The 24678-nt window shown below is 42.4% G+C and overlaps 1 protein-coding gene across 5 annotated transcripts in view; it reads right to left on the bottom strand.

The window, feature by feature from the left end:
* CTDSPL2 (CTD small phosphatase like 2) overlaps positions 1–24678 on the bottom strand; it is a 72173-nt gene that overhangs the window by 12535 nt on the left and 34960 nt on the right. For all 5 annotated transcript variants that reach the window (XM_050967347.1, XM_050967350.1, XM_050967351.1 and 2 more), the window contains 6 exons: positions 21268–21406; positions 17583–17732; positions 16897–17112; positions 15818–15896; positions 15406–15517; positions 13274–13360 (listed from right to left, as the gene is read on the bottom strand). In XM_050967347.1, the coding sequence (XP_050823304.1) occupies positions 13274–13360; positions 15406–15517; positions 15818–15896; positions 16897–17112; positions 17583–17732; positions 21268–21406 (783 nt within the window). The remainder of the gene's footprint in view (positions 1–13273; positions 13361–15405; positions 15518–15817; positions 15897–16896; positions 17113–17582; positions 17733–21267; positions 21407–24678) is intronic.

Consider the following 24678-nt stretch of genomic DNA (forward strand, 5'->3'; position numbering starts at 1 on the left):
ACACTTGAACAACTTAATGGTTTAAGGACATTGGTCTTCTCAAGAAAGAACACTGCACAGCCATGTACTGGAATTAAGAGCTATTCACCTGGCCCACAGATCGTTCCTTCTTCACTTGCAAGGGAAGATTGTGCGGGTAGTAACAGACAATAAATTGGCAATGTATTATATAAACAAACAAGAGGTTGCTCCCTCTGCCTCTTTGTATGCAGAGGCAATAAAGAAATGGGATTGGTGTATCCGCCACAACATTTACCCTGTAGCAATATATCTGGCAAGGGAAAACAACATGGTCACAGATCGCTCCCAGATGCATGAGTGGTCCCTGAAGAACCAGTTGGTTCAGACCTTTTCCAGATGGGCTCAACCAATCACGGACCTGTTCATGACAAGTTCTTCACATGCTTGCATATGTCCATTCCATTGCAGGCGTGTGCCAAGGACAGTCGACGGAAATTTTTCCCTTAGCGGTATCCATCGGGTTGGCCCTGGCACCTTCTGGTGCTGCACATCCATGATGACGATGATGATGATGTTCGTCCATCGTTGTCGATGAAGACCTCAATAACTCATTCATTCGATGACCGGACTCTGTGCATTCGAAGATGACTGATCAGTCCGATTCGGGCATGGAACGTCCTGTCACACATCGGGCAGACATGTGATGGCACTGTCGATGATGTACGGGCAGCTCTGGACTTGCGCAGCTCACGCTTTCTTTCAGCCTCAGCAGTACGCCTCGCCTCAGAGGTATTACTGCCTGCGTGAATGAGGCTGCGCCATGCTGCACGGTTCAGTGCGAGGGTTTCCCATGTGGCAGTGTTGATCTCGAGGGACTTCAGAGAGGTCTTCAGCATGTCCTTGAACCACTTCTTTTGTCCTCCATGGGAGCACTTTCCCTGGGTGAGTTCTCTGTAGAAGAGTTGTTTAGGAATGCGCTCGTCTGACATTCTCACAACATGTCCGGCCCATCTGGTCTGGGCTCTCATCAGCAGTGTGTGAACTGACGGCAGACTGGCTCTGATAAGGACTTCAGTATCGGGCACTTTGTCCTGCCATCTGATTTTTAGAAGCTTTCGCAGACAGGAAATGTGGAAGTGATTGAGCCTTCGTGCATGACTCCGATAAACAGTCCACGTCTCGCAGGCGTACAGCAGAGTTGGAATCACCACTGCTCGGCAGACCTTCAGCTTCATTGGTAGGCTGATCCCTCGACATTCCCAGACGTTGGAGCGCAATTGGCCAAATGCAGAGCTGGCTTTAGCAATTCGGCAGTTTACTTCATCATCGATTGACACTGCTCGGGAAAGGGTACTGCCCAGGTACGTGAAGTGGTCCACTGCCTGAAGTCTCTGTCCATTTACAGTGATGAACCGTTCTGGGGTGTATGGGGTTGTCAGGGAGGGGCAGTACCTCTGATAGGGGAGCAGTCATACTCCTAGGAGTAGCTCATCCACTCTGGTCCCCACTTGACACCCAGCTCTCACCTGTGGCTCCAAGTAGCTGTCAGCATGCGACAGCGGCCACACCCCAGAAACCATCTCAAGTGGCAGGCTAACCCAGGTGAGGGTAACCGATGAGTCTGAGACCCTCAGTGAGTTAGGGCCTGTCTACCCATTGCATGCAAAGGCTGGATCCGGCTGACTGAGGAAACCTGGTTCAACGGTCAGGAAGGCAGTGACAGCAAGCGTTGTGGAATGCTCAAGAGCACGACAAGACACGTAGGCATCCTGGTCATCCACTGCGCCCTGCCCTATCTTCAGGTGTCTCGACTCTTGTCCTGCCACTGGATACAGATAGGAACTGGGAAGAGAGAGTGAGGCTGACATCACGCAACTCTCCCTCACTTTAATCCAATTCACGCGCAAGTCTCGACATCATATCATATCATATCACATCATATCAAGTCCTGTGGCGATGGGCGAGCAACGACGCAGCAGGTGTGGATAAACTGGGAGCTGTAGCCGCGGACCTGCACACAGATGGCTCAGGTATAATGGTCATTCCTCACTGACCGAAGCAGCAGTGGAGCTCAGCGTCTTCTTGAGCGACTGAGCAGCCCTATTCAGGATTGCACTGCTCACCTCCGTAGAATGAGGAGGAGGCTAGAAAAGGTGCCCTAAACATTACCTGCTTCACCTTACCCTGGCCAGCATACCGCGGCTGGCGGGGATCTCATAAAAGTGGTCGAACAAAAACAAAACTTAAAGTGACACCGATAACCATTGGCACATGGAATGTGCGCACACTAGCCACAGGGCTAGCATAAAGGGCCTCGCTGACCTGGATGGGAGCTCTCCTTAAGTCCTGGCCTTGAAGGTGACTTTTCTGTTCTTTTGGAGTCTCTCACCAGGGAGTGGGGTCTCTTCCTCTTGGAATGGTTCACTTCTGAAGTTGACCCATGGCCTCACTCAAGAAGGCTGAAGGCACTGGCGCAGTCAGAGAGACAGTGGCCAAAGGACACCTGACTCTCCAAGACAGCAGAGACAACGGAATGACTGTCACTGATGGGAAAAGACCTGTGGCAGGTCTAGCAGGTTTAAAGCCTGGGATCTTTGGAATAACCCAAGCAGGAAAAGGACAGAAAAGATGCAACAGCTGAAAGTGAAGGTTCTGGTGACAAAGGAAAGGGATTAGATGTGGGAATCTCTCCCTCAAAATAGCATAAGTGTACGCTAAAACATTAAAATTGAAAAAAACAGATTAAAATAAAATATTAAGCAAGAACAAGGAAGCTGTAAATCTAGCAGCAAACACGGCTAAGATACATCTTGAGCAAAGGACTATGGAGAAGGAATTGGAGTAGTGGTGGGTTTGCACCTCCTTACAAACCTTGATACTGGAGCATGCCACTGTATGGTGTGCAGTTGTGTACTCAGATACTGCTTTCTAAAATCTCCAATTGAGTGCATACAGGCACTCACACATACTATGGTGGAGAACACACAGGGACACATACTTGAAGAACAACCTTAATTCACGTCATGGTAGGAGTCCATTACAGACCACCTAACCAAAAAGAAGAGATGGATGAGGTTTTTTTTAAAAATAGCTAACAAAATCATCCAAAGCACAGGATGGGGAACAGTGTCAGAGAGACTGTGTGACTTGCCCGTTGTCACAAAGGCAATCTGGGGAGGAACTGAACCCAGGTCTAGACCGAAGTTAGCACCTTAACCACTGGGCCATCGTTGCTGACTACAAACCAAGTGCCTTTGACATCAATAGTAGGGTGAAACAGGGGTGTGTCCTAACCTCTGTGTTTTTTAACTTCTACTTTGCATTCCTGCTCTCTCATGCATTTGACAGCAATGATGGCACTGATCTTCAAACCACACTAGACGGAGGCTTGTTCAACATAGCAAGAATTAGAATGAATGCCAAGGGGAAAGAGCTGGTTCTGAGAGATTTCCTGATTGTGAATGATGCAGCTTTGGTTACCCACAGTGAATTTTCCCTGCAAAATCTCTTGGTAGATTTTGAGTGTCATGCAAGAGCTTTGGATTGATAATTAGTTTCAAGAAGACTGATCACGTACCAAAGGGTGGAAGAACCAATGCCTGACATCACTCTGGAGGGTAAATCTCTGCATTGTTGACAGTTTTGCTACTTGGGTTCTATGATCAGCAGGAATCCTTCCCTTCAGACTGAACTAACACTCCAAAAAGCAGCTAAGAATTTTGGGCTATTACAGAAAGGTGCATGGAATAACAGCAAACTATCAATAAAGGTGAAGATGTAAATCTATGAACTTATGTGCTGTCATCCCTGCTTTATGTTCAGAAACATGGACTACATACATTAGGCACATTAGCAGACTGAACAGCTTCCACATGAGATGGCTGGGCAAGATCCTGAAAATAGGAGTGACAGGACAAAATACCAAACACAAAGGTGCTGGAGCACAGAGGATTGACGCACTTAGAAACTACTATCAAGAAGAGGAAGTTGCAATGGTTCAGTCATATCAGGAGAACTGAAGAAGACCGTATCCCCAAGACCATTTTGTACAGCGACATTCGAGATAGCTCTAGAAAACGGGGTCGCCCTTTATGGCCACGAAATGTGCAAAAATGATATGACGTCATTTAACATCAATGTAGAAAGCTGGGTGGAACGCACAGAATCCCATCCAATCTGGATGGTCGTAACGCAAGATTGTGACAGGTCCTTATGCACAAGGTGATCCAACTGGAAATCCTCTGTGAGGACACCGGAAGGCACTTCATCCTATCCACTATAGTGATGAAGAGCTGCGTTGATTTACGGAAAGGTTTGGTATGTTCCAAGTAAAAAGTCAAGGCCCTTTGGACGTCCAGCGCATGAAGATGCCTCTCTTCACTGGTCTTATGTGGTTTGGGACAGAACATCAGGTGGAAGATGTCCTGCTGCATATGGAAGGTAGACACCACCTTCGGCAGGAAGGCCGGGTGGGGCCGCAGCTGAACCTGGTCTTTGTAGAAAACTGTGTATGGCGGTTCTGAGGTCAAGGCTCTAATCTCAGAGACTCTCACTGATGTAACCACCCCCAGGAACGCAACCTTCCATGACAGGTGGGAAAAGAAGCAGGAGCCCAGCAGCTCAAAGAGTAGGGCCAGTGAGTCTAGAGAGGACCAAGTTAAGATCCCACTGTGGGACAGGAGTCCATATCTGCGGGAAGAGTCTCTCAAGCTCTCCCAAGAATCTGACCGTCATGTCATGGGAAAACAAATGTCTGTCCTTGGATCGGTGAAAAGCAGGTGAAAAGTGGAGATGGCCACAAGATGCACTCTAAAGGAGTGTGTGCCAGCTCCTGGTTCCTCAAATGAAACAGGTAGTCTAGGACAGTCTGTATGGAAGAGTGCGAGGGAGAGATGCCACGCTCGGATGCTCAGCGGGAAAACCTTGTCCACTTGGCCAGGAAAATCAGTCTAGTTAGGGCTTCCTACTTCCCGGGAGAACCTGTTGGACCTCCTCCAAACAGGTCTGCTCCTCCAGGTTCAGCCATGCAGCATCCATGCTGAGAGGTGGAGGGACGTGAGGCTGGGGCGTAAGAGCTGACTGTGGTCCTGTGAAGCAGGTCCGGTCGGTTGGGCAGGGGCCAGGGAGGGACCGCTGACAGGTTCATGAGCATGCCAAACCAGTGCTGGTGAGGCCACGCTGGGGAGATCATGATCCTCTCTTGATCTTTGCCAGGACCTTGCTGATGAGAGGAATCGGAGGGAATGTGTACATCAGGCTCCCCGACCACGACAGGAGGAAGGCATTGGAGAGGGAGTCCTTGCCAAGAACAAAACCAATGACATTTTCTATTTTGCCTAGTGGTGAACAGGTCCACTTGGGGAGTTCCCCACCTCTGGAAGACCATGTAGGCTACTCCCCAGTGGAGCGACCATTTGTGGCGAAAGAAGGCCCTGCTGAGGTGCTCCGCTGCCTGTTGATTTAGAATACTGAGGCTGTGTTGTCCATCAGGACTCTCACCATCTTGCCCGACAGGTGAGGTAGGAAGACGCTGCATGTGCTCAGCCCTTTTGAAGATAGGGGGCAAGGAGGAGGGAGTCTGCCAGAGGTCAGTAGTAATCTTTGATACCCCCTTGTGAAGAGGTAAAGGCACCCTGGCAGGGACTAAGGAGCAGAGGACATCGAACATGGAGTCAGAAGGCTCTTCCAACTCCTTGGCCTGGAGCCCCAGGTTAGATGTGACCCTCTTCAATAGTTCCTGGTGCGCCTTAGCATCATCCTGAGGAACTGGGCAAGGACAATGCTGGTATTGCAGGAGCATCCATGTCCATTGGTGCTCCAGCAGGCTGCTCCCCTGGGTCCTCCTGGACCTGTGGGGTCCTTCTCCCCGAAGTCCCAGGCACTGGAGGAGGTCAGGATGTTGAGGCTGCTGGCCTGTCCAAGGCTCCCGACACTGAGTGGGCAGCCTGGGAAGTCTGGGTTCCATGGATACCATGATGCCAGTCACTGTGCTTGGGGCCATGGGACAGGTTTCAGTGCTGATGATGTAGGTGGCACCACAGGTTGCCCCATAGTTAAGGAGCCCTGCTCAGTGCCAGAGCTGTAGCCAGAGCAGTCACTATCCAGCGGCAGCTCTTATCAGACCTGGAGGCAGACCTGTCCAAGCGAGACGACTGTCTAGGTCGGGGCCTTGGGGACTCTCTGTGTTTGGCAGATCGGTGTTGGAAACCTGGCGATCTACACCTTATGCTATCTGACCATGATGTTGAGAGGCACTGGGAGCTATCACATGCTGGTTGCCGGGAGGAACTCCCGAAATGTGGCGATCCCAGTCTCAGAGACCAACAACGGTAGTCCGGTGGCTTCGATCCCTTAATTGGTCACAGGATCTGCACCGAGCTCTCTGCAACATAAGGGGTCAGTCTCACTGCTCCTGTCAGGGGAGAGGGAGAAGGAAGAGGGATGGGGCATGCCTCAGTGGGTCTGCACCAGGCTACAATTGAAGTACGCCTCAAATCCTGATGTCAGTGCCCAAAGTCCAGGGACCAAAGAGCGTTCTGCTACGCCTGTCTATCTGAGGTGTGATGGCTTCAGGCTGACAAGTGGTGGCAGGACGTCCCACGCAATGGGGAATGCTGCCACTGAGGCAGGGACATACACAGTCCCAAGGCGTGCTCACCCCGAGACCTGGGTACTGCTGGCGCCGGAAGCGTCAGGATCTCCTAAGCTGCCTGAAGAGCCTCGGGCATCGACAGCACCTGGAGTTGATGGAGGCCTGTACCACTATCTGGAGTCGCAAGCAAAGCATTGGATGGGCTACACTGCTCAACCTGAGCTGGGGTCTGACTTCCTGAAGGGGGCGTTGAGCTGCCCCGCACAGGTCTTGGCTAACCCCCAGCCCTCTCTTTTTCCTTGCTGGAAGTAGGGGATCTTCCCCTCCCTGTCTTCTTTGGCTTCTAGGACAGAGCCGCGGAGGGGGACTGGTGCCAGCTCATGGATGGCAACGGCACAGCACTGTGCACCGATGCCGCGGTGCTTGGTGCCGAGTTGGACTGTTGCTCCAGTGCTGGAGTGAGTGCTGACTCCATCAGGAGTGCCTTCAAGAGACTGTCCCGCTCCTTTTTCGTACTGGGTTTGAAGGACTTACAAAGATGACACTTGTCACCTATGTGCCCCTTGCCCAAGTACCTTAAGCAGCTACTGTGTGGATCACTGACGGGCATAGGCTGTTTGCAAAGATTGCAGGGCTTAAAGCCTGGGTACCAGGGCATGCCCCGTCCCCCAGCTGAGTCCCATTTGGGACTAACAAAGCGTTTGAGAACTACTACTAAGGGTAACTAATTCAACTACTAACTATATACAACTATATTACAGGTTTTCAAAGTTCACAAGAACAGAGAACGAAACAATGCTAGCCAAAGCAGCAGATGTTCCAGTACCATCACTGGCAGCAAGAAGGAACTGAGGGTGGAGGGAGCCGGTGGTGCCCCTTATACCGCGCCATGCAGACATCACTCCAGAGGGCACCAGAGCCGGTCCCCTACGGATACAGCTGAGGGGAAAACTTCCGGCACCAATGCATGTGGCGAGCTCACACACCTAATGGAATGGATGTGAGCAAGCACTCAAAGAAGAACACATGGATCTGTGAAATTTGTAACAAGTTGGATCACTCCCGTATTGGGCTCGTCAATTCATCAGACACCTGACTAGACATTTTACACCTACACCATGATCCAATAGATCAACAGTTGCTTATAGGATTATGGCACTCTAGTATTTGTGGTCCCAGGTTAGATTAAACTGATTTTTAAATGTACATTAGATTTTAACACCTCACCCCCCCACCACCACATCCCCTGTCATGATACTGGATCCTCCTCCCTCCCCATTTTTGTCAGGGATGTTTTTAGTAAAAGTCAGGAACAGGTCACGATTTCCATGACTTTTTGTTTATTGTCTGTGATCTGTCCATGACTTTTACTAAAAATATCCATGACAAAATCGCAGCCTTACTGATATGTATACTCAACCTTACCTCCATATTAACATACCTTTCTCTAAGAATTTCCCTGCTTGTTTTTAATTTAAAATTTCATAACCCAAAGAGAATATTGTCATGTGTTATTTCCAATTGTTTGAAGACACGAAGTATCAACCTTATTTTTTTTACTTTAACTTTTACGGTCAGTTCATTGGTGTGCTGAGGCTCCTTTATGCCACTTTGCAGCCAGAGCATACCAGCCATTTAAACTGCATTTACAGCTGCTTTGTTTCACCAGAGCATAGCAAAGCAACTAGAGGGTACATCTCAGTTTCCCCATCCTACAGATCTGCCCTTTCTTCTGTCACTCCCTACATATCCCTGTGCACACCCCCCAAATGCCTCCTCCCTACTTTCTTCTATATTCTCCTTCATACAACCCAAGTTTCCCTCTTTCCCCTGCACCCCAAATTCCCTTGAACATGTGTACCCTTCCCACCTGCATCCCTTCATCATCTGCATACTCACCCACCAGTTTCTGCCCACCCTCCTTCACTGCCTACATTCTCCTGCCTGTGCATGCACACATACAGTCTTGCCCTGCCCCATCCCATCCCACCTCGAATTCTGGCACTTGCTGCTGAATCTGGTGCACCAGGTAGTTTTTTTTAAAGAAATAGCTATGATTAATGGTCATTTTTGCCATTACTTTCCATAATTGAGGCAGAAAGATTTGCTCAGTTGCCCCAGGCCACACTGAGTCAGTGGCAGAATGAAGATGAAAACTTATAAGCATACTAGACGGTCTCTTATTTGCACAGTAAAGTATTGCCTCAATGTAGAGAGGTACTAGGAGTGCCTCATGTTTTCAGTGTAGTAAGGTGTAGAGAGTAAGTTACAATCATAACAGGTAACAAACATAGGGCTTGATTGTGTCTAATCTGGTGTACAGGTGCAGGGAAAGAGATAACAACACAAGGAGCCTTACCTCTGTGTGCCCTTGTAAAGGGACTAGGAACAATCCCGAGGGGAAATGCAGGCTCTGCTCCTGGCTAGCCCACTAGGGGCACTAGATGCCTAAATGTTGTGGCCACTCCCACTGAGTGAAGAGGCAAGTACACCTGTTGAAAGGGTGGTGGAACTGTCCCTGCAGTGTGCAAACCTGGAACCTCTGAGAGGGAACGCCAGCTGACTAAACCAGGATTCCTTATGGGGTTCCTGCTGCACTGCACCCCTTCAGCCTGAACCATGACTCAAAAGTCACAATAAGGACCAGAGCTTTTTTGAAAATGTATACTAAATTTTTTCAAGCCAGCTGTCAGACTTTACACTATTAGCCAATCTTTGTTGAGAAAACCAAAATTATTTGTAATTATAAGTGTTTGAAAATGTCATCAAGTAGCTAATTTGGAAAAAGCATATAGCATTTATTTTATTTGATATACAGCATGAAACAAATTCTTCTAAAGGAAAAATAAATCAGATGAAGAGCTATGGAACTCAAGAAACTGGGCTTTTTAATGTGACTCTCAGAATGAGTATTCTATATTTTTAAGACAAAAATGATCAATTACAAGTTTCAAAACTAGTAAGAATGAAAAAAGGAAACAGATATTTTAAAACAGCTTAATAATGATATCCAGTAATTTGCAAAAGCAAACAGAAAAATTGAACATGATCTGGTTAAGTTAGCTAGTTAAGCTTAGTTAAATAAGTTATTTTGTTTTTTAATGAAAACCTTACATTCTCTTAACAAGGAAATAGAGGCATTAATGACCATAGGCAAAAATTTGAGCCATGTAGTTTTTTCCTATATATAGTCCATGTAACTGCATATCCGACCTCCATCCATGAAAACATGTACAACTCCTGCCCCCACAATGTTTCCATATTGTTGTTATGTTTTTTTTAAACAACAATGCCAGCAGCTCAACAACAACAAAACGTTTGTGCAGAAGAGGGGTAGAAACTGGTAAGGACATAAATTTTAGTTAAATTTCTAAGGCATTATTACAAACAAGAGGAGGAGGAGAAAATATTCTATAATACAGTAAACACTTTCACACAGCTTTAAATAAAAGTCCCATAATTAGCTAGACAATCATTAAGACTTTATCATACCAGATGAACTAACTGCTTATTTTTCCCTTCCTTCTTTCATGTCCCACAGAAATATCTGTCTGGTTACGCAGATATCAGATGATGATGACTACTAGTGGCTGAACTCCAGATATGTATTTCCTATTAAATTAGATGTCATCACTGTGCAGTGCTTTAGGGGTCATCTTCCTCTGTCCTTGAAAGAAATGCTGAGTAGTTATAGGCTAATGAAGTTCAGCAGGTCTGGATTTGCAACTAGACTCATCTTACCCAACTGTAAGAGACCCAAGGTGAAGATCATCATATAAATGAACAGAAACAGAAGGTTCTTAGTTCATTGTGCCTCTCCAGGTGAGAAAAACATAGTTCTAAAAGTCCAATTAGATTGAGGTTCAGAGATCCCAATCTGATCGTAGCTTTCTTTGTGGGTGTCTACCACAGACTGAAGCCTGAACAATTGATCCAAAAGCTGCTGGTTTTGTTGCTCTTTTAGAGACACTACTGGGATAGCATTTCACCAGAAAGGGAATGAAAATTCTCAGATACCCCTGCTACATCCCATCAGAGTAATAAGTTGAACAATCCAGTTATGTTTGGCTGCAGTGGAGTAGAGAACGTGAAATGTCTTTTGATCAGCTTCTGTTGGGCTACGGAGCTGAAACAGGAAGATCAGTGAGACTGTTGAGCCCAAGAACTAAGTGAACAGAAATCTCTTGACTGGATAAGGCCTACTTGTAAAGGGAAGATATTCTCTGGATGGAGGAGGGAGCAAGACGACCTAGTGTCTAGGACTGATAGCTCTGCAGCATAAGCTAAATACAGTGCAAACCTCTTAACCAAGTAACAAAAGGGAGTGCCTAACACAAAGTGCTAATACATTATAAAATAAATCCGTACACTAGTACTAAAGAATTAAACATTTACTCTTGTTCTCCAGAGACAGAAGTATTGTGGCATTCAATATATACTATATTTATAATGACTTAATTACTGCAGCATTGTTGGCCAGTTTTGGAATATACTTCAAAGTAAGCTGCTTGCTCATCCACCCTCCCACCACTGCAAAAGTATCGGTTCGTGGCCTTCAGTTAGGTAGAGAAATCATAATGGTATGAAGCCCAGATCTCCATTTGCATAATTATTAGCAAAACTGGGTGTGAGAGAATGGAGAAATCCTGTAGGAAAAGAAGTACTGAGCTAAGTTTTACTCTCTCTTAAAAAAAGATTTAAGCATGTTTTTGATCATTAGTTTCACAGTATTTCTTAAAGAGTCTAACTGAAGGTATTAAATGTTCAGAGACTAATAGACAACATCTTCACAAACTGATTTTATATGTCAGGTATTGTTTTCAATGAGCTACACTGTATTGTAGTTTATAAATACATAACAGTATTTTCTTACCTAATAATCTGTCTTCAACTTTTGCTCAGACATTTACTTCCTCCTTGCCAGCAGGAGGAGACAACACCAGTGAAAGCTTAAATGACACTCTATGGGCGAGTTTGGAGAACTGAAATTCAGATGGGCCTATTGCATAGGAGATGACCAAATTGATAATTGAAAGAATAACTTTTCAAAAGCAGATGAAATAGCGAGCTATTGTCTACAATACAAAGCTAAGAATGTATGTAATATTAACCAGTTTCTGTTCAGCAATTATCTGAAGAGGAGACTTCTCTTTTTACCCATAGCCTTAGTTAATTAAATGTTTTATGGTTATAACTAAATTCTTGACAGTTTAGTCTCCTGCTTATTGTCCCCCATTTAGCAAGAGGTGAATGTTTTCTGGGTTGCCATGTCTGGTGTACAAGCATCTCAGTAAAATAAATAGATGGTCAGGAATCCTAAAACAACATACTTGATGTAGACACAGGCTGTCCTTATCAAGTCTACCTTGTGAAGGTACTGCTCCTTTGCAATTCTAAACTTGGGAAATAACTAAGGCACAATTGATGAAACTGCATCATCATCTTATTGGATAAAAAGAGGTACAAGCTTATGTACAATGTTGTTAAATATAGATATAGAAATCTTGTAAGATAGTCTTTGCATTGACTTAAATTTCCTTTTGATCAGACCCTAAGCTGGCTCTCAGCTACACTCATTAAAACACACCATCACCAAAAGAGCATAGTTATAGCCAGAAATACTCAAATCATACTGAGAGTCTCAGAGAGGGAAGGAAAAAACAGGCTTGAATCTATTTGCCCCCAAAGAATTAATTTGAAGCTTCCTCCCCAGCTCATCCAGGAGGAAACTGAGAATGGCAGTCACCAAATAGGAGACAAGTTAAGAAACCCATTAAAAAATTATTTTAGTTTCAAAATTCCAAGGGGTTTTATATGCAACAATGAAGAAAAACATTTTTAAAATTAGGAAAAATACCTGGACAAGTGTCCTTTTAAGGTGCCTGATGACTGGCTCATTCTCCAAAGATACTACAGAGGGGTCCAATATCGTGCGAACTACATGGAGGGGAAGCTGTTGCCTCTCCCAGGTACATCACACAAAAGGACCTGAGAACAATAGCCTGGGTCAGTGCAGCATCTTTGGCAGTTGCTGGAACAGATCTCCTCTTTCCCATGCTTGTTCCTCTATGGTATGTCAATGTAAAACATATAAAGCTAATAATACTGCCTGAAGCAGAAAAAATGACTAGCAGTTTCCACAAGACAATCAAAAGTAACTGTAATCACCAAGTAGAATCTAGCTGGGGCGGAAGAGGTGGAAATGTTACCGGCAAAGGATATGCAAGACTAGGTGCTAGATAGAAGCTAGTTAACTTCAGGCTCTGAAGATCAGCCTTTTTCACACTAAGAAATGATCAACCAGCATGAGTTGGTTTCCCCAGGCAGGGAAGAAAGTTAACAGTTTGTGGCAAGCTATTACATGGGAAATGATACTACCTGAACTTTCAATGTTCCTGCCTCCATCTGCTGGTAAGGAGAAAGGCTGCTATAGAATACCGCTGCTAAAAAGAGTATTTACATTTTCTTACTAGTCACTGTTGACATGTTTACTAGTAATCATCATTACCATGTTGTAGTAATAAAAAGCACTCCGCAACACTTCTAATACATGACCACCTGCCTTACAAAATTTCAAATCTGCAGCATGTAACTCAGATGGCTGTTTAGATGCCAATCAATGTTTCTTTCTCTCCTGACAAGAAGATATTACATATGCATGATAACTTTATCTATTAAACAAAAAAAAAAAGTACATTTTTCCTATATATTTCTAATTACCTGGTAAATGACATCTTGGAAAAGCACTGGAAAAGTGAGTGCAGCATCCTCTAGCTCATTTAGACTACAATGCACTAATGTTTCATCCTAGAAAAAATAAAATACAAAGATCAAACTAAATTAAGAAGCTTTTGTGACAGGATTACTGAAAATGAGACTATTTGTTTCGTTATGTTCTTTTGGAAGGGAACTATACTCTATAATTCAGTATGGTCAATTTAATTTTGAATGTATTGCTCCTACGGTTTGAAAGACAGCTATTAATATGCACCTCTACCCCAATATAACGTGGTCCTTGGGAGATAAAAAAAATCTCACCGCATTATATCAAACTTGCTTTGCCCGCTCCCCATCGCCCCCCATGTTCCTCGTTCCCTGACCGCCCCCTCCAGATACCCCCATCCCTTATCACCCCCTGGACCCTTATCCACCCCCCAGCCCCTGCTCTCTGACAGGGACTCACCGGCAGCAGCAGGAAGCAGAGCAGCCCGGCCCCAGTCCACTCCACTCTGCCACCTCCCAGCCGCAGTGCTCCGCTTCCCACCGTCAGTGAGTGCGGGGAGGTTGGGGAAAGGATGCCCCCCCCTCCCCTCCGCACTCACCTGCAGCAGGAAGCAGAGCGACGTGGCCCAGCCCACTCCGCTTTCCTTGCTCCAGCCCCAGCCGTGTCGCTGGGGGGCGGCTGCATTCACCTGCAGCAGGAAGTGGAGAGCCATAGCTGGGAGCTGGTGAAATGGAGCAGGCTGGGGCTGGGCTGCTCCACTTCCCGCCACCGGTGAGTGCAGGGAGGTTGGGGAAAAGACGCCATCCCCGCACTCACCTGCAGCGGGAAGCAGAGAGCTGCGGCTGGGAGCTAGCAGAGTGGAGTGGGCTAGGGCGGGCTGCTCCACTTCTGCTGCTGTTGGTGAGTGCGGGGGGATCCCTTCCCCCATACCCTCTTCCCCGAGCGACACGGCTGGGGCCGGGGCAAGGGAAGCAGAGCAGGCTGCTCCCGGCCCCCCGCTAATCCCCCGGGTCACTCTGGGACTGCAAGGCCCCCAAAAGAGCCCTACCACAACTCCTGCCCCCCAGTCCCTGGGGGGGGAGCCCATGACCGCCCCCGAGACCCTCTGCCCCTTATCGAACCCCTCGGCCCCGGCCTGAGCCAGCACCCTTAACATGCTGCTCAGAGCAGCATCTCAGAGCTTTGCCATGTTGTATGCGAACCCGCGTTATATCGGGTCGTGTTATATCGGGATTGAGGTGTATTATACAATTCATTAATATTGCAAAGCTAAAAGAATTTCATTTGTAACTGTGGCACGAACACAGAATCCCAAGAGAAAAAAATCTTGATTTTACAGGTTAATCAAATTCCTCTTATTTAATACAAGTCTGTTCCTATCAGTTTGAAATGAGCATTCAATTCATATGACCTGTGTATAACAGATTACATAGCATATGATAAAACAGTTCTTATAATGTCAATCTCAACCTAGTTGTTATATAATGAGTCTTCCTAAAATTATTTGCTTTTTTCCCCATTTCAGTAAAAAAATTAGACTTGTTTATTCATTAAATGACAATTATATAGCCAGTGACTGAATTATCCAGTAACAACGGCTTAAATACAATAAAATGGATCAACATAGGGTGAAAACAAATAGTTCTAAAGAGAAGCATGCTTTCTTCTCTGTGAGAAAAGTCCTCTCAGACTTAAGGGAATCTCACTGGGAGACTCATCCTTTTGTAAGTATTTGATCAAATACAGGTGATGCTGAATTTTCTCCTTTATTATATCTGATTTTCGCCACTACTCTTTTGGGACGGTCCTCTGGAGGGTCAGCTAACTTTTGTTCATGAAGATTTTTTTAAAAATTAAAATGTTGAATCATGCAACAAATGCAGTGAATTTTCCATTCTTATTATTCAGTGACAGTTTCTCAAACTATTTCTTTAAACTTGGTGTCTTTTTAATTGAAATTTTTTAAAATCTTTTTGAATACTTTATAGTCTTTCAACATGTGCATTTAATAAGGTCTCTTTCTAATAATGGGAGCATCATGTTCCCAATGTGTCAAATATGCAAAATAAGTGGAACATAAATTCACTCTTCCCCCACTACAATAAATCATGTCTATATGCATATTTACCAAGTCTAGAACTAAAGAGAATTCTGGTGTGCTTCTTGTTTTCAATGGAAGAGCTGGCTTCCTATTAAGTTGTTCTTCGGTTAGTGGTGGAACATGTTTGATGAAATAATATCTAAAAAGGAAAGAGAATTTGTTGTATAACTATGTTCACATCACCTTAACTGACAATACAGTAAGTCAATTAAAGTAATTTAAAGTAATTAAGACTAAGAAAGAAAGAAATAATTTAAACTGAATATAACAAGACATGACCAGTCACAATATACTAGTTTTACAATTAGCAGTTTTCAGACAGAACTCACCACAGCAAGGAAGTTCTAAACATGACAAAGTACTTGCTCAAATTCAAAGTTTTTTTATCCAGTGCCCAAAATTATAAAAATAATGTTTCAGTAAAAATATTAACACTTACGGATCAAAGACTTCCCAGTCTTCTTCATAGGTGGCTTCTGCATGAGCTGATGAGTAACCACTGTCTGGAGATACTGGTGCTAAAATTCAATGGTAAAACACAAAACAAAACAAAAAACCCCACAAGAGCTAGTCTTATTAGTGCAGTTTTAAAATGTGAAAATTTTGCATTTAATGTACAAGTCTTCATAGCAACAGTGAAAATTCTTCATCTTCTTCTACTCACCTCAGCCCTACATCTTGTAGTAGGGTAAGGGATAGCTCAGTGGTTTAAGCATTGACCTGCTATAAACCCAGGGTTGTGAGTTCAATTCTTGAGTGGGCCACTTAGGGATGTGGGGCAAAATCAGTACTTGGTCCTGCTAGTGAAGGCAGGGGGCTGGACTCAATGACCTTTCAGTTCTATGAGATAGGTATCTCTCAAATTATAATTATAAAAGGGTGAAATTCACCTCCCAGCAGTGAATCCACAGAAATATATGCTCTACTTAAATACCAGTTTTGTGAGACTTAAATAGTGCATAGGCTTGTGATGACCCTGTGCACAATGGTAAATTTAGTATTTCTAGACTTTTCATCCAAAAAGAACATGATGATTCTCTTGAAGAAAACACTGTAAATTAAGGAAGGACCTATATAAATTTTTCATTTGTCTATGTTATTTTGGTGACAGCAACCAAAGGGTTCGGAACTTCCTTTTGGTGATGGGCGTTTCAGGAGTTTACATTTTATTTTAATACATTTGGCACTAAACATCCTGAGTCAGAAAATCTGACACTTGGAATCACAATATTCATTTGAATTAGGCTTTATTTAAATTTGGAAGTCAACTGAGCCACATCAGGAGTGGATTTGGCCTGAGAAGTTTACAATGAGAGTCTATTTTTGCCGAATAACAAAGTGTTTCCCAGGCTACTGCTCACGAAAATCAGCATGCAAGTAAACACTTTGGGGAATCTTTGTCTATATAAAATACAGTAACACTCTGGGCTTTCTTAGAAAGCTTCTACTCAAATGCGCAAACACGTTTTTATTATTGCACAACTAACTTAAGAGTCCCAGGAAATGCAAGTTTCTTACCTGTAAGTGGTGGTAGATCACGATCAGTTGTTTCCTCCACTTCTTCCAAACCGTTGTTGATAGTAGATCTGACTTGCACTGCTTGGCTAGTGTAAACTGCTCCATTGGTCGATGTTGCAGTACTGGTAGTGATCTCATCCACCTGTTCCATATCAAGCTGTTTGACTATTTCTTCAGCTTCAACAGCCTGCCCAGGGGAATCTGATCCTGATGTTCCTGAAATGAGGTTTCAGTACAATCATTATTCTAACGCTGAATTACTTAACAGAGTATCAGTATTCGTAGATTCAGAGACAATGTGTTCTGGAATAACTGAAGATGTCCCTAATTTAATTCATGATATTACAATACAAACCAAAGATGGGTGGAGAGAGATAAATCCATTTTAGATAGGGTGAAAAATACCAAAATAGTTTCTTATACTTTGTAAATCAAAGTGAAGTGTGAGACATATACAACTAGGAAACAAATATTTTAATGCAGCTAAGCCCATGCCTCCTCTTATATAGCTCAAACAACGCTTCTAATAGTTAGATACAGTTTCCTTTATGGCAACTGTAACTCTTGCTCTGCAGGTCAACAAGAAGGATCATATGTTCCATTAGCAGTTTAAACAACTTAAAAAAAAATTATGAACCATACTTAGCTTTTATGTTAATATATATTATGTAACTTTAGATAATTACCATTTTTATTTGCTGGTGAGAAAAAATTGAAAACAGGAGAAAATATGGTCCCCAATAATGTAGTCCGGGGCGGACTGCCAGTGGCAGGATTATCTTCTAATTTTCCATTTTGCTTTACATGTTGGTTTGTCATTTCGTAACTTCCAGCTTCTGCAAAAGAAAAAAAAAAAGAAAAAAAGATATAAAACTGCAATGGACTGATTTTGTTCCTCATGTCCTTGAGCTCTTTTCTTGTTGTAATTTTTTTTTTTATGAGTACCGTGAATTTTCCTCATTCTACTCCACAGGTCAGATATGCTGGCATATGAATTTTACTAAAAAAGAACCACCACGTACTGAAAACTAAGTATCTCACCATCAGAATAACATCAGTTTTATACAGCACTTTAAATAAGCAATAAAAATGAGCAAGAATCAGTTATTATAAAAAGAAAAAATGTTAAAGTTAATGAGTAGAAGTTTATAAAATACTTTATTTAACCATTTAGTGATCAACTTTGCAAGGTGCAGAGTGCCTCCTGCAAGATGCTGGGCACCTTCAGTACCCACTGATTCCAGAGTCAATGGGACTCCAATGGATATTGAGTATGTTTGTCACCTCCCAGGATCAAGTTCTTACTCAACTATTCTGTATGCCATTTTTGATTCTCTAGTAAAATACTAGAACTATTCTTCGTAACCACAGATACCAATAGTCATGGAACATAATTAAGCAAATCTCAGTTTTAATTAACAATTGAGTAAGGCTTTTTATAAATGTGTGTGTATTATCAGGGGCATCCCAGAGCTGAAAAGTGCCAGCTCAGAACTGGTTTGGGTAAGAGCCAAAAAATAAAGTGGTGTCATTCTGATGCTGAAACAAAGATAGTTACTTACCTTACAGTAATGCGAATTTGGAATCTTTTAGCCAGCAGTATCCGTCGGGCTGCATATGTGCCTTGGATGCCCTCACGCCCCCTACAGCAAGGGTATTAAGGGTGGAGCAGCAGCAACCACCATTTAGTTCTTTCACTAATATTGAATATCCATGTAAGGATTCCATGCCAATTGGAAAGCAGAGCAGACCATGGGTTCCATGTGGACAAAGGCATCTTGAAGAACTCCAGTTATTGGAACATAAATAACCTCTGCTTTTAGCATTTGTCCACATGGATCCCACTATAGGTGACTGACTAGCAGTTACCCCTTAAGGAAACAGGAGTCTTATCTAAATTACTGAGACACCTCTGCCCAACAGAGCATCTGATCTAGACACTGTGACAGTGGAGTAGGAACTGATAAATATATGAACCAAATTCATAGTAGCTGTTCTAACAAATCTCAGAAACAGGGACTCTCCGAAACAAGCTACAGATGTTGACTGAATGTGCCCTGTTTAATGAACAGGAAATCTTAACACAATCCACCACCTATGTAGAGTCTCTGATATGACAGAGTTGGCCCCTATATATGTGACTTTTGGTAACAAGTCTATCTAGCCAATTTAGAGAATGGCTTTGTCCTGGATAAATAAAAAGGTATAGCCCTAGAAACATCCAGTGTGTGGCGTTTAACCTCTATAAGAAAGTCATGAGGTTTAGGAAAAAATGTTGGTAAGCATATGAACTGGTTCATATGGAATTCTAAAACCCCATTTGGTAAACATTTCTGATCCAGCTTGAAAGTGACTCTGTCCTGAAACCTGTCCTTATGAAACACAGCATATGGAGGGCAAGCCATCACAGCCTGTATTTCAGTCACTGTGAGAGCTGATGTGACGGCTATCAAAAACACTGTCTTAACAGAAAAGTGATATAAAGAACATTATGACATGCGTTCAGAAAAGATGCAATTCCTATATTCAAGTCCCAGATAGAGAAAAGCTCTTTAAATGGTGGAAATGCATGAATCAGGCCATTAAAAAATTTAGACACACTGGGTCAGAGAAAATCAAATGACCTGCCTCCAGCAGGAGATATGTTGATAGAACAACTAGATGAACTCTAACAGAACTAAATAAGAATCCTGAGTGTTTCAAAGACAATAAGTAGTCCATTATATTCTGAACAGAAAAGTCCAAGTGGTGAACATGACTCCACTACGAGAAGCATTTCCATTTAACTAAGTATGTCTTTCTGTTTGGAAACAAGACCTCTTGTACAGCCACTGAATATCAGAACACCATCACCTGAGTCTTTGAAAGAATTAAGGAAAAATCCTAATTCCCTAGCAGACATTTAGTTGATCTGGTCAAAGGACAAATAACAGCACATTTTAAAAAACTTTTACAGGTAAATCCATGTTGCATCTGACTGGCTGATAAACAGATCACAGCCAACCCAGCAGCCATCAATGCAAGCTGTCCTGAGAGAGAGAAAGAGAGAAAGAGAGAGGGGAAGGAAGGAAGGACAAAGGGAATCTGAGATACCAAAAAAATTGGGGAGAAGGGGAAGTAGTAAGAACAGGGACAAGGACGATGAAACACAACTACAAAAATAAACTGTTTTCCTCAACCTATGTATTATCAGCTCAATCCAAAGCCCATTAAAGTAATTTCATTTTGGGATCCTGGTTACTGACTACTCTGGTCTAAGATAGGATTCATGGTTTAGGTCATTATTATCAGTTTCCAATGATGAAATTACTGCTTTACTAGGTAATTAAGAACACATTATTCTTTATATAACTATTTTTCTTGTCAAATATAAGAACTTGTATTCAATTGATGTAAAATAATGAGTTCATTAAGAAAATTTTGCACTGAATAATCCTTACATTCTCTGAAAATAGAACATTCCTTTGTTACTGCACCAGACAAGTCATGGCAAGTTAGAAAATAGCTTGAAAGCTGCAGTCTGATCAGCTGACAAAGAATTCCAATCATGTAATAATCTCAATAAACACACAAGTTGAAAATAGAAAGTCTATCAACCAGATCACTAAGCTATTCAACAAACCTTTAAAAAGATTTTAAAATGTTTTAAGTAATCCAAAGAACAAGACACTTCTGGGTGTGCTTTTCAACAAAAGAGGGGGTGGGGGGAGAAAGATTTTAAGTTATGAGTTCAGTGGGAATCCTGTTTAAGGTTGGAAGCCTGACTTTATGGAGTGGGTTAGAGCTAGAACAGTAGAGGTGGCTAGGGATGTTAAAATATGAATATGAATTTTATATTTTAAAATTGGCATTACTATAAGCACAGAATAATATATGCCTGTGTGTGCATTTGTGAAAGAATTCCATTTCTTGCACTTATTTGACCAAGTGCCTTCAGCACCTGGAAAGTGGAATGATTTTCATGCAAACCACCTGCTATGGAAAGACATTTCACTTGTTTGTAAAACACTGAAGATGAGCAATTTCCCATAACTAAGTATTCCTATTGCCTTTCTAAGTGGAAAATACTATGGCTAAGTAGTTCCAAGATATGTGGTGGTTTTCCCATAACTGAATGGTTCTTAAAAAGAAAAAACATATTCATCAGATTGTTTCTCAGTCTCATCCACCGCAAATACTTACAATTACTCTCCAGAAAAGAACACTTCAGATACTGTGGGTCCAACTCTGCTCCCACTGACGTTAATGGCAAAATTTGCATTTACTCTAACAGGGCAGAGTCAAGCCCTGTATTAATATGTCACCATACAAGTATTAGATCTTAACCCTCTAACTCTGTCCCATTAATATAGGAATGAAATATTAACAAACCTCCATTTACTTGACTTTTCCGTCTTACTCGAGAGATCTGTTTGTTAGGCTTTTCTCCTGTTCGCGGTGTGGAAGAAATCAAGTTGTTATCTAGATCACGTTCAATTCTACTTCTCTTTGCAGGATTTTCTCTTTCTTCCTTAAAACAGAAAAGGAAAAATACACACTGAATAGTGTCTTTACTTCCACTAAATACACCAGAAAATTCTACAAAAGGTCCTTTTATTGATCCTCACTTCCAGGTGAGGAATGTGCAACATGGTAGTGAGGAGATATACATATCTAGAATTTCAAACTCTCCCAAAATGCCAGAAATTAATGTAAAAAGTGGAGTACTGGGAAAGAAAGATGTATATGCAATTTGTGTTGTAGAAAAACTTTCTTCAGACTTTTTTTCCCCTGCAGAACAGATCTGTAAATATTAAGGGTAATGACATTAAACAAATGGCATGCCATACTGGTTGAATTAATGTAGAAATCTGATGACTAAAATTAACTGTGACTTGCTTTCTTTGGATCCTAGCATACACAGGAAGCAAAGTGCGTAACAAAACCCAATATAAAATCCTTCATTTGTGGCCATCCTTACTTAGTATTATGAAATATAGTGTCTGCTACAATTCAGAATCTTGCTATATTTCCCGATACAAGAATTGTACAATTTTTCACAGTAGAGGGTTCATTTCAGAACTATCTGTGTCCGCGCCTATGACAAAAAATAGGGAGTAAAAAATGTTAAAAGTTAAGGGTTATATTCCATTGTTTTTCATTACCTTAGGGTAAGGTGACTTGGCCTGTTATGACTCATATATTATTTGGCTTTCATGGAAGCAAAGCTTTTTGCACATTTTCTTTGTCGTGTGTGTGTTTTTTCCTCCCCTCTCGTTCTTTCAATAGGTTCAAACTGCCGCAATAAATAGGGCCCTACCAAATTCACGGCCCTGAAAAACACGTGACGGACCGTGAAATCTGCCCCCGGCCCGACCCTGAAATCAGGTCTTTTGTGTGCTTTTACCCTATACTATACAGATTTCACGGGAGAGACCAGCATTTCTCAAATTGGGGGTCCTGACCCAAAAGGAGTTGCAGAGGGGGTCACAAGATTATTTAGAGGGGTCACGGTATTGCCACCCTTATTTCTGTGCTGCTTTCAGAGCTGGATGGCCGGAGAGCGGCGACTATTGGCTGGGCACCCAGCTCTGAAGGGAGCACCTTGGCAGCAGCAATGCAGAAATAAGGCTGGCATTACCATATCATGCCACCCTTACTCCTGTGCTGCTGCCTTCAGAGCTGGGCAGCCGCTTACTGGTGGCCAAGCTCTGCAGACAGCAGCGCAAAGGTAAGGTGGCAATACCATACCATACCAGCAGCAGTGCAGAAGTAAGGTAGCAATACCGCAACCCCCTCACAACTCCTTTTTGGGTCTGGACCCCTACAATTACAATACCTTGAAATACCAAACTGGACCATGAATTTGGTAGAATAGAATTTAATAGAATGTTTAATCTGAAACCTAAAGATGACAATCTGCAGCATACTGAAAACTGAAATTGTGTGAATATAAAATAAACTGAATTTGATATCAAAACAAACACACAGAGGATACTGTACCATTATATTATTCATTTTTGTATTTAATTAAAATCCTCAATATAAAAAATGCATCTGGAACTGCTGCAGAATTTCCAGAGAGCCACAGAATCTAAAGATCATATTAGAATTGAAGTCCAGCTTGCTGCAAAGCACACGGGGCCTTGCCTATAACACACTTCTGAAATGAAATTTTAAATACACATCTTTCCCCCCAAATATCATAATGCTGGATACACATAACTTGCAGAACACAGACTTGGCAAAGAAAAAATTGAAATTTCAAATTTCAAAACTGAAACGGCCTCAATATGCCAAACAAAGGTTTTAGACTATTTTATAATACAGGAGTACTACAGAGACATCAACATAGGTAGAAAATGTGTGCACTTCATTGGTCCCACAAGCCTCCCACTGAAAATAACTGGGAGTTCCTGTGCTCTCTTGCTTTCTCCAATGGACAGTACTGTATACGTACATGCAAACTCTAAATCTTTGAGAAATACAACTGCAGAGATTGAGAAACTAGATGGCTCAGTGGACTGGAAAAAGGAAACTAAGGTCTTTTACCTTCTAGGTCACTAGTTCAAATTTAGCTCAGGTAAGAATGACAGAAAGCCATTACCACCTGAAGGCTGTTCGGTTCTAACCGAAAAGCATTGGTGTTCTCAATCCAGTTCCTTGTGGACAAATACAGAATCATCACAAAAACCACTATCATGACTGGCACCTACTGGAATTCCTGTTGATAGACTCAGCAGAGAGGCAAAGAATTGAATGAGCATGGAGACTGAACTACCCTTTCATCCTAGAGGTGGTCCCTCCAAAAGAATAGATCATGGTGGTGTGGGGAAGCTACCACTGCCCTTGCTGTAACTGTTCTGTAAAAACAGGATTTCAGTCTCCAGGATTGTCAATCTTGCACCTCTCAGGAGCATTACCTTCACTAAAAAGTTAAAACCCAAACTGTAGAGACATCTTTCCTTTTCTTGTAAGAAAAGCCAAAAGAAAACTCCACGAGTTCTAAAAGATATTTATCTGATGAAGAATTAAAATAAAATACCCAAAGACTAAAAAAGCAGCAATACAAATAAATATAATAAGGAAAGAAAAGCCAATGAACAAGAAAGGTTCTGGCAAAATCACAATCAATAAAAGTTGAGTTAAGTGTCTGTCAACTGCACTCAAGAATAAAATTGCACAATATTATGTCATTGTTCTATGTGCTTTATATTAGCAACTTTCTACCATAAAGATTTCGGTTTACAATCAATACGCCAAATATATCCAATTAGTATTACTAATTGCATCATACTGAAACTAATATGGCAATGTCACACTGATATCAACAGGATGTCTGTTTTTTAGATTTTTCAGAAACCATGGAATAAAAATGCAAGTTAATGAATGGGTTATAATGATTCCAAAGGAGAGGATGCACTACAAGACAGAAAAGAAAAGATAGTGTAATTTATGATGTTACCAGAACCCACAAATTAAATAAGTTTGGTATAACTTACTTCAGTCAATGTCTTGTAATGTTTCAAGTTTTAAAACTTTTTAAAAAATATTACTGGATGTGTATATCGTTAAAAAAAACAACTATATTAAACTGCTTACAAAGTGTTAAAAATGTTTATTAACCAGGGATCAGTCCCGATCTAAACGACATCCTTATCTGTATTAGTTTCTCTATGATATCAGACTGGTGGGCTGTAACTCTGATATTAACTTTAAAACAGTCATACCAACTCTATTGACTTAAATGGGACTTGAGAGCATTATGTAGCTTATAAGATAAGGCCCAATGTCATCAGAATT

The sequence above is a fragment of the Gopherus flavomarginatus genome, chromosome 9 (assembly GCF_025201925.1).
Source record: "Gopherus flavomarginatus isolate rGopFla2 chromosome 9, rGopFla2.mat.asm, whole genome shotgun sequence".
Taxonomy (NCBI): Eukaryota; Metazoa; Chordata; order Testudines; family Testudinidae; genus Gopherus; species Gopherus flavomarginatus.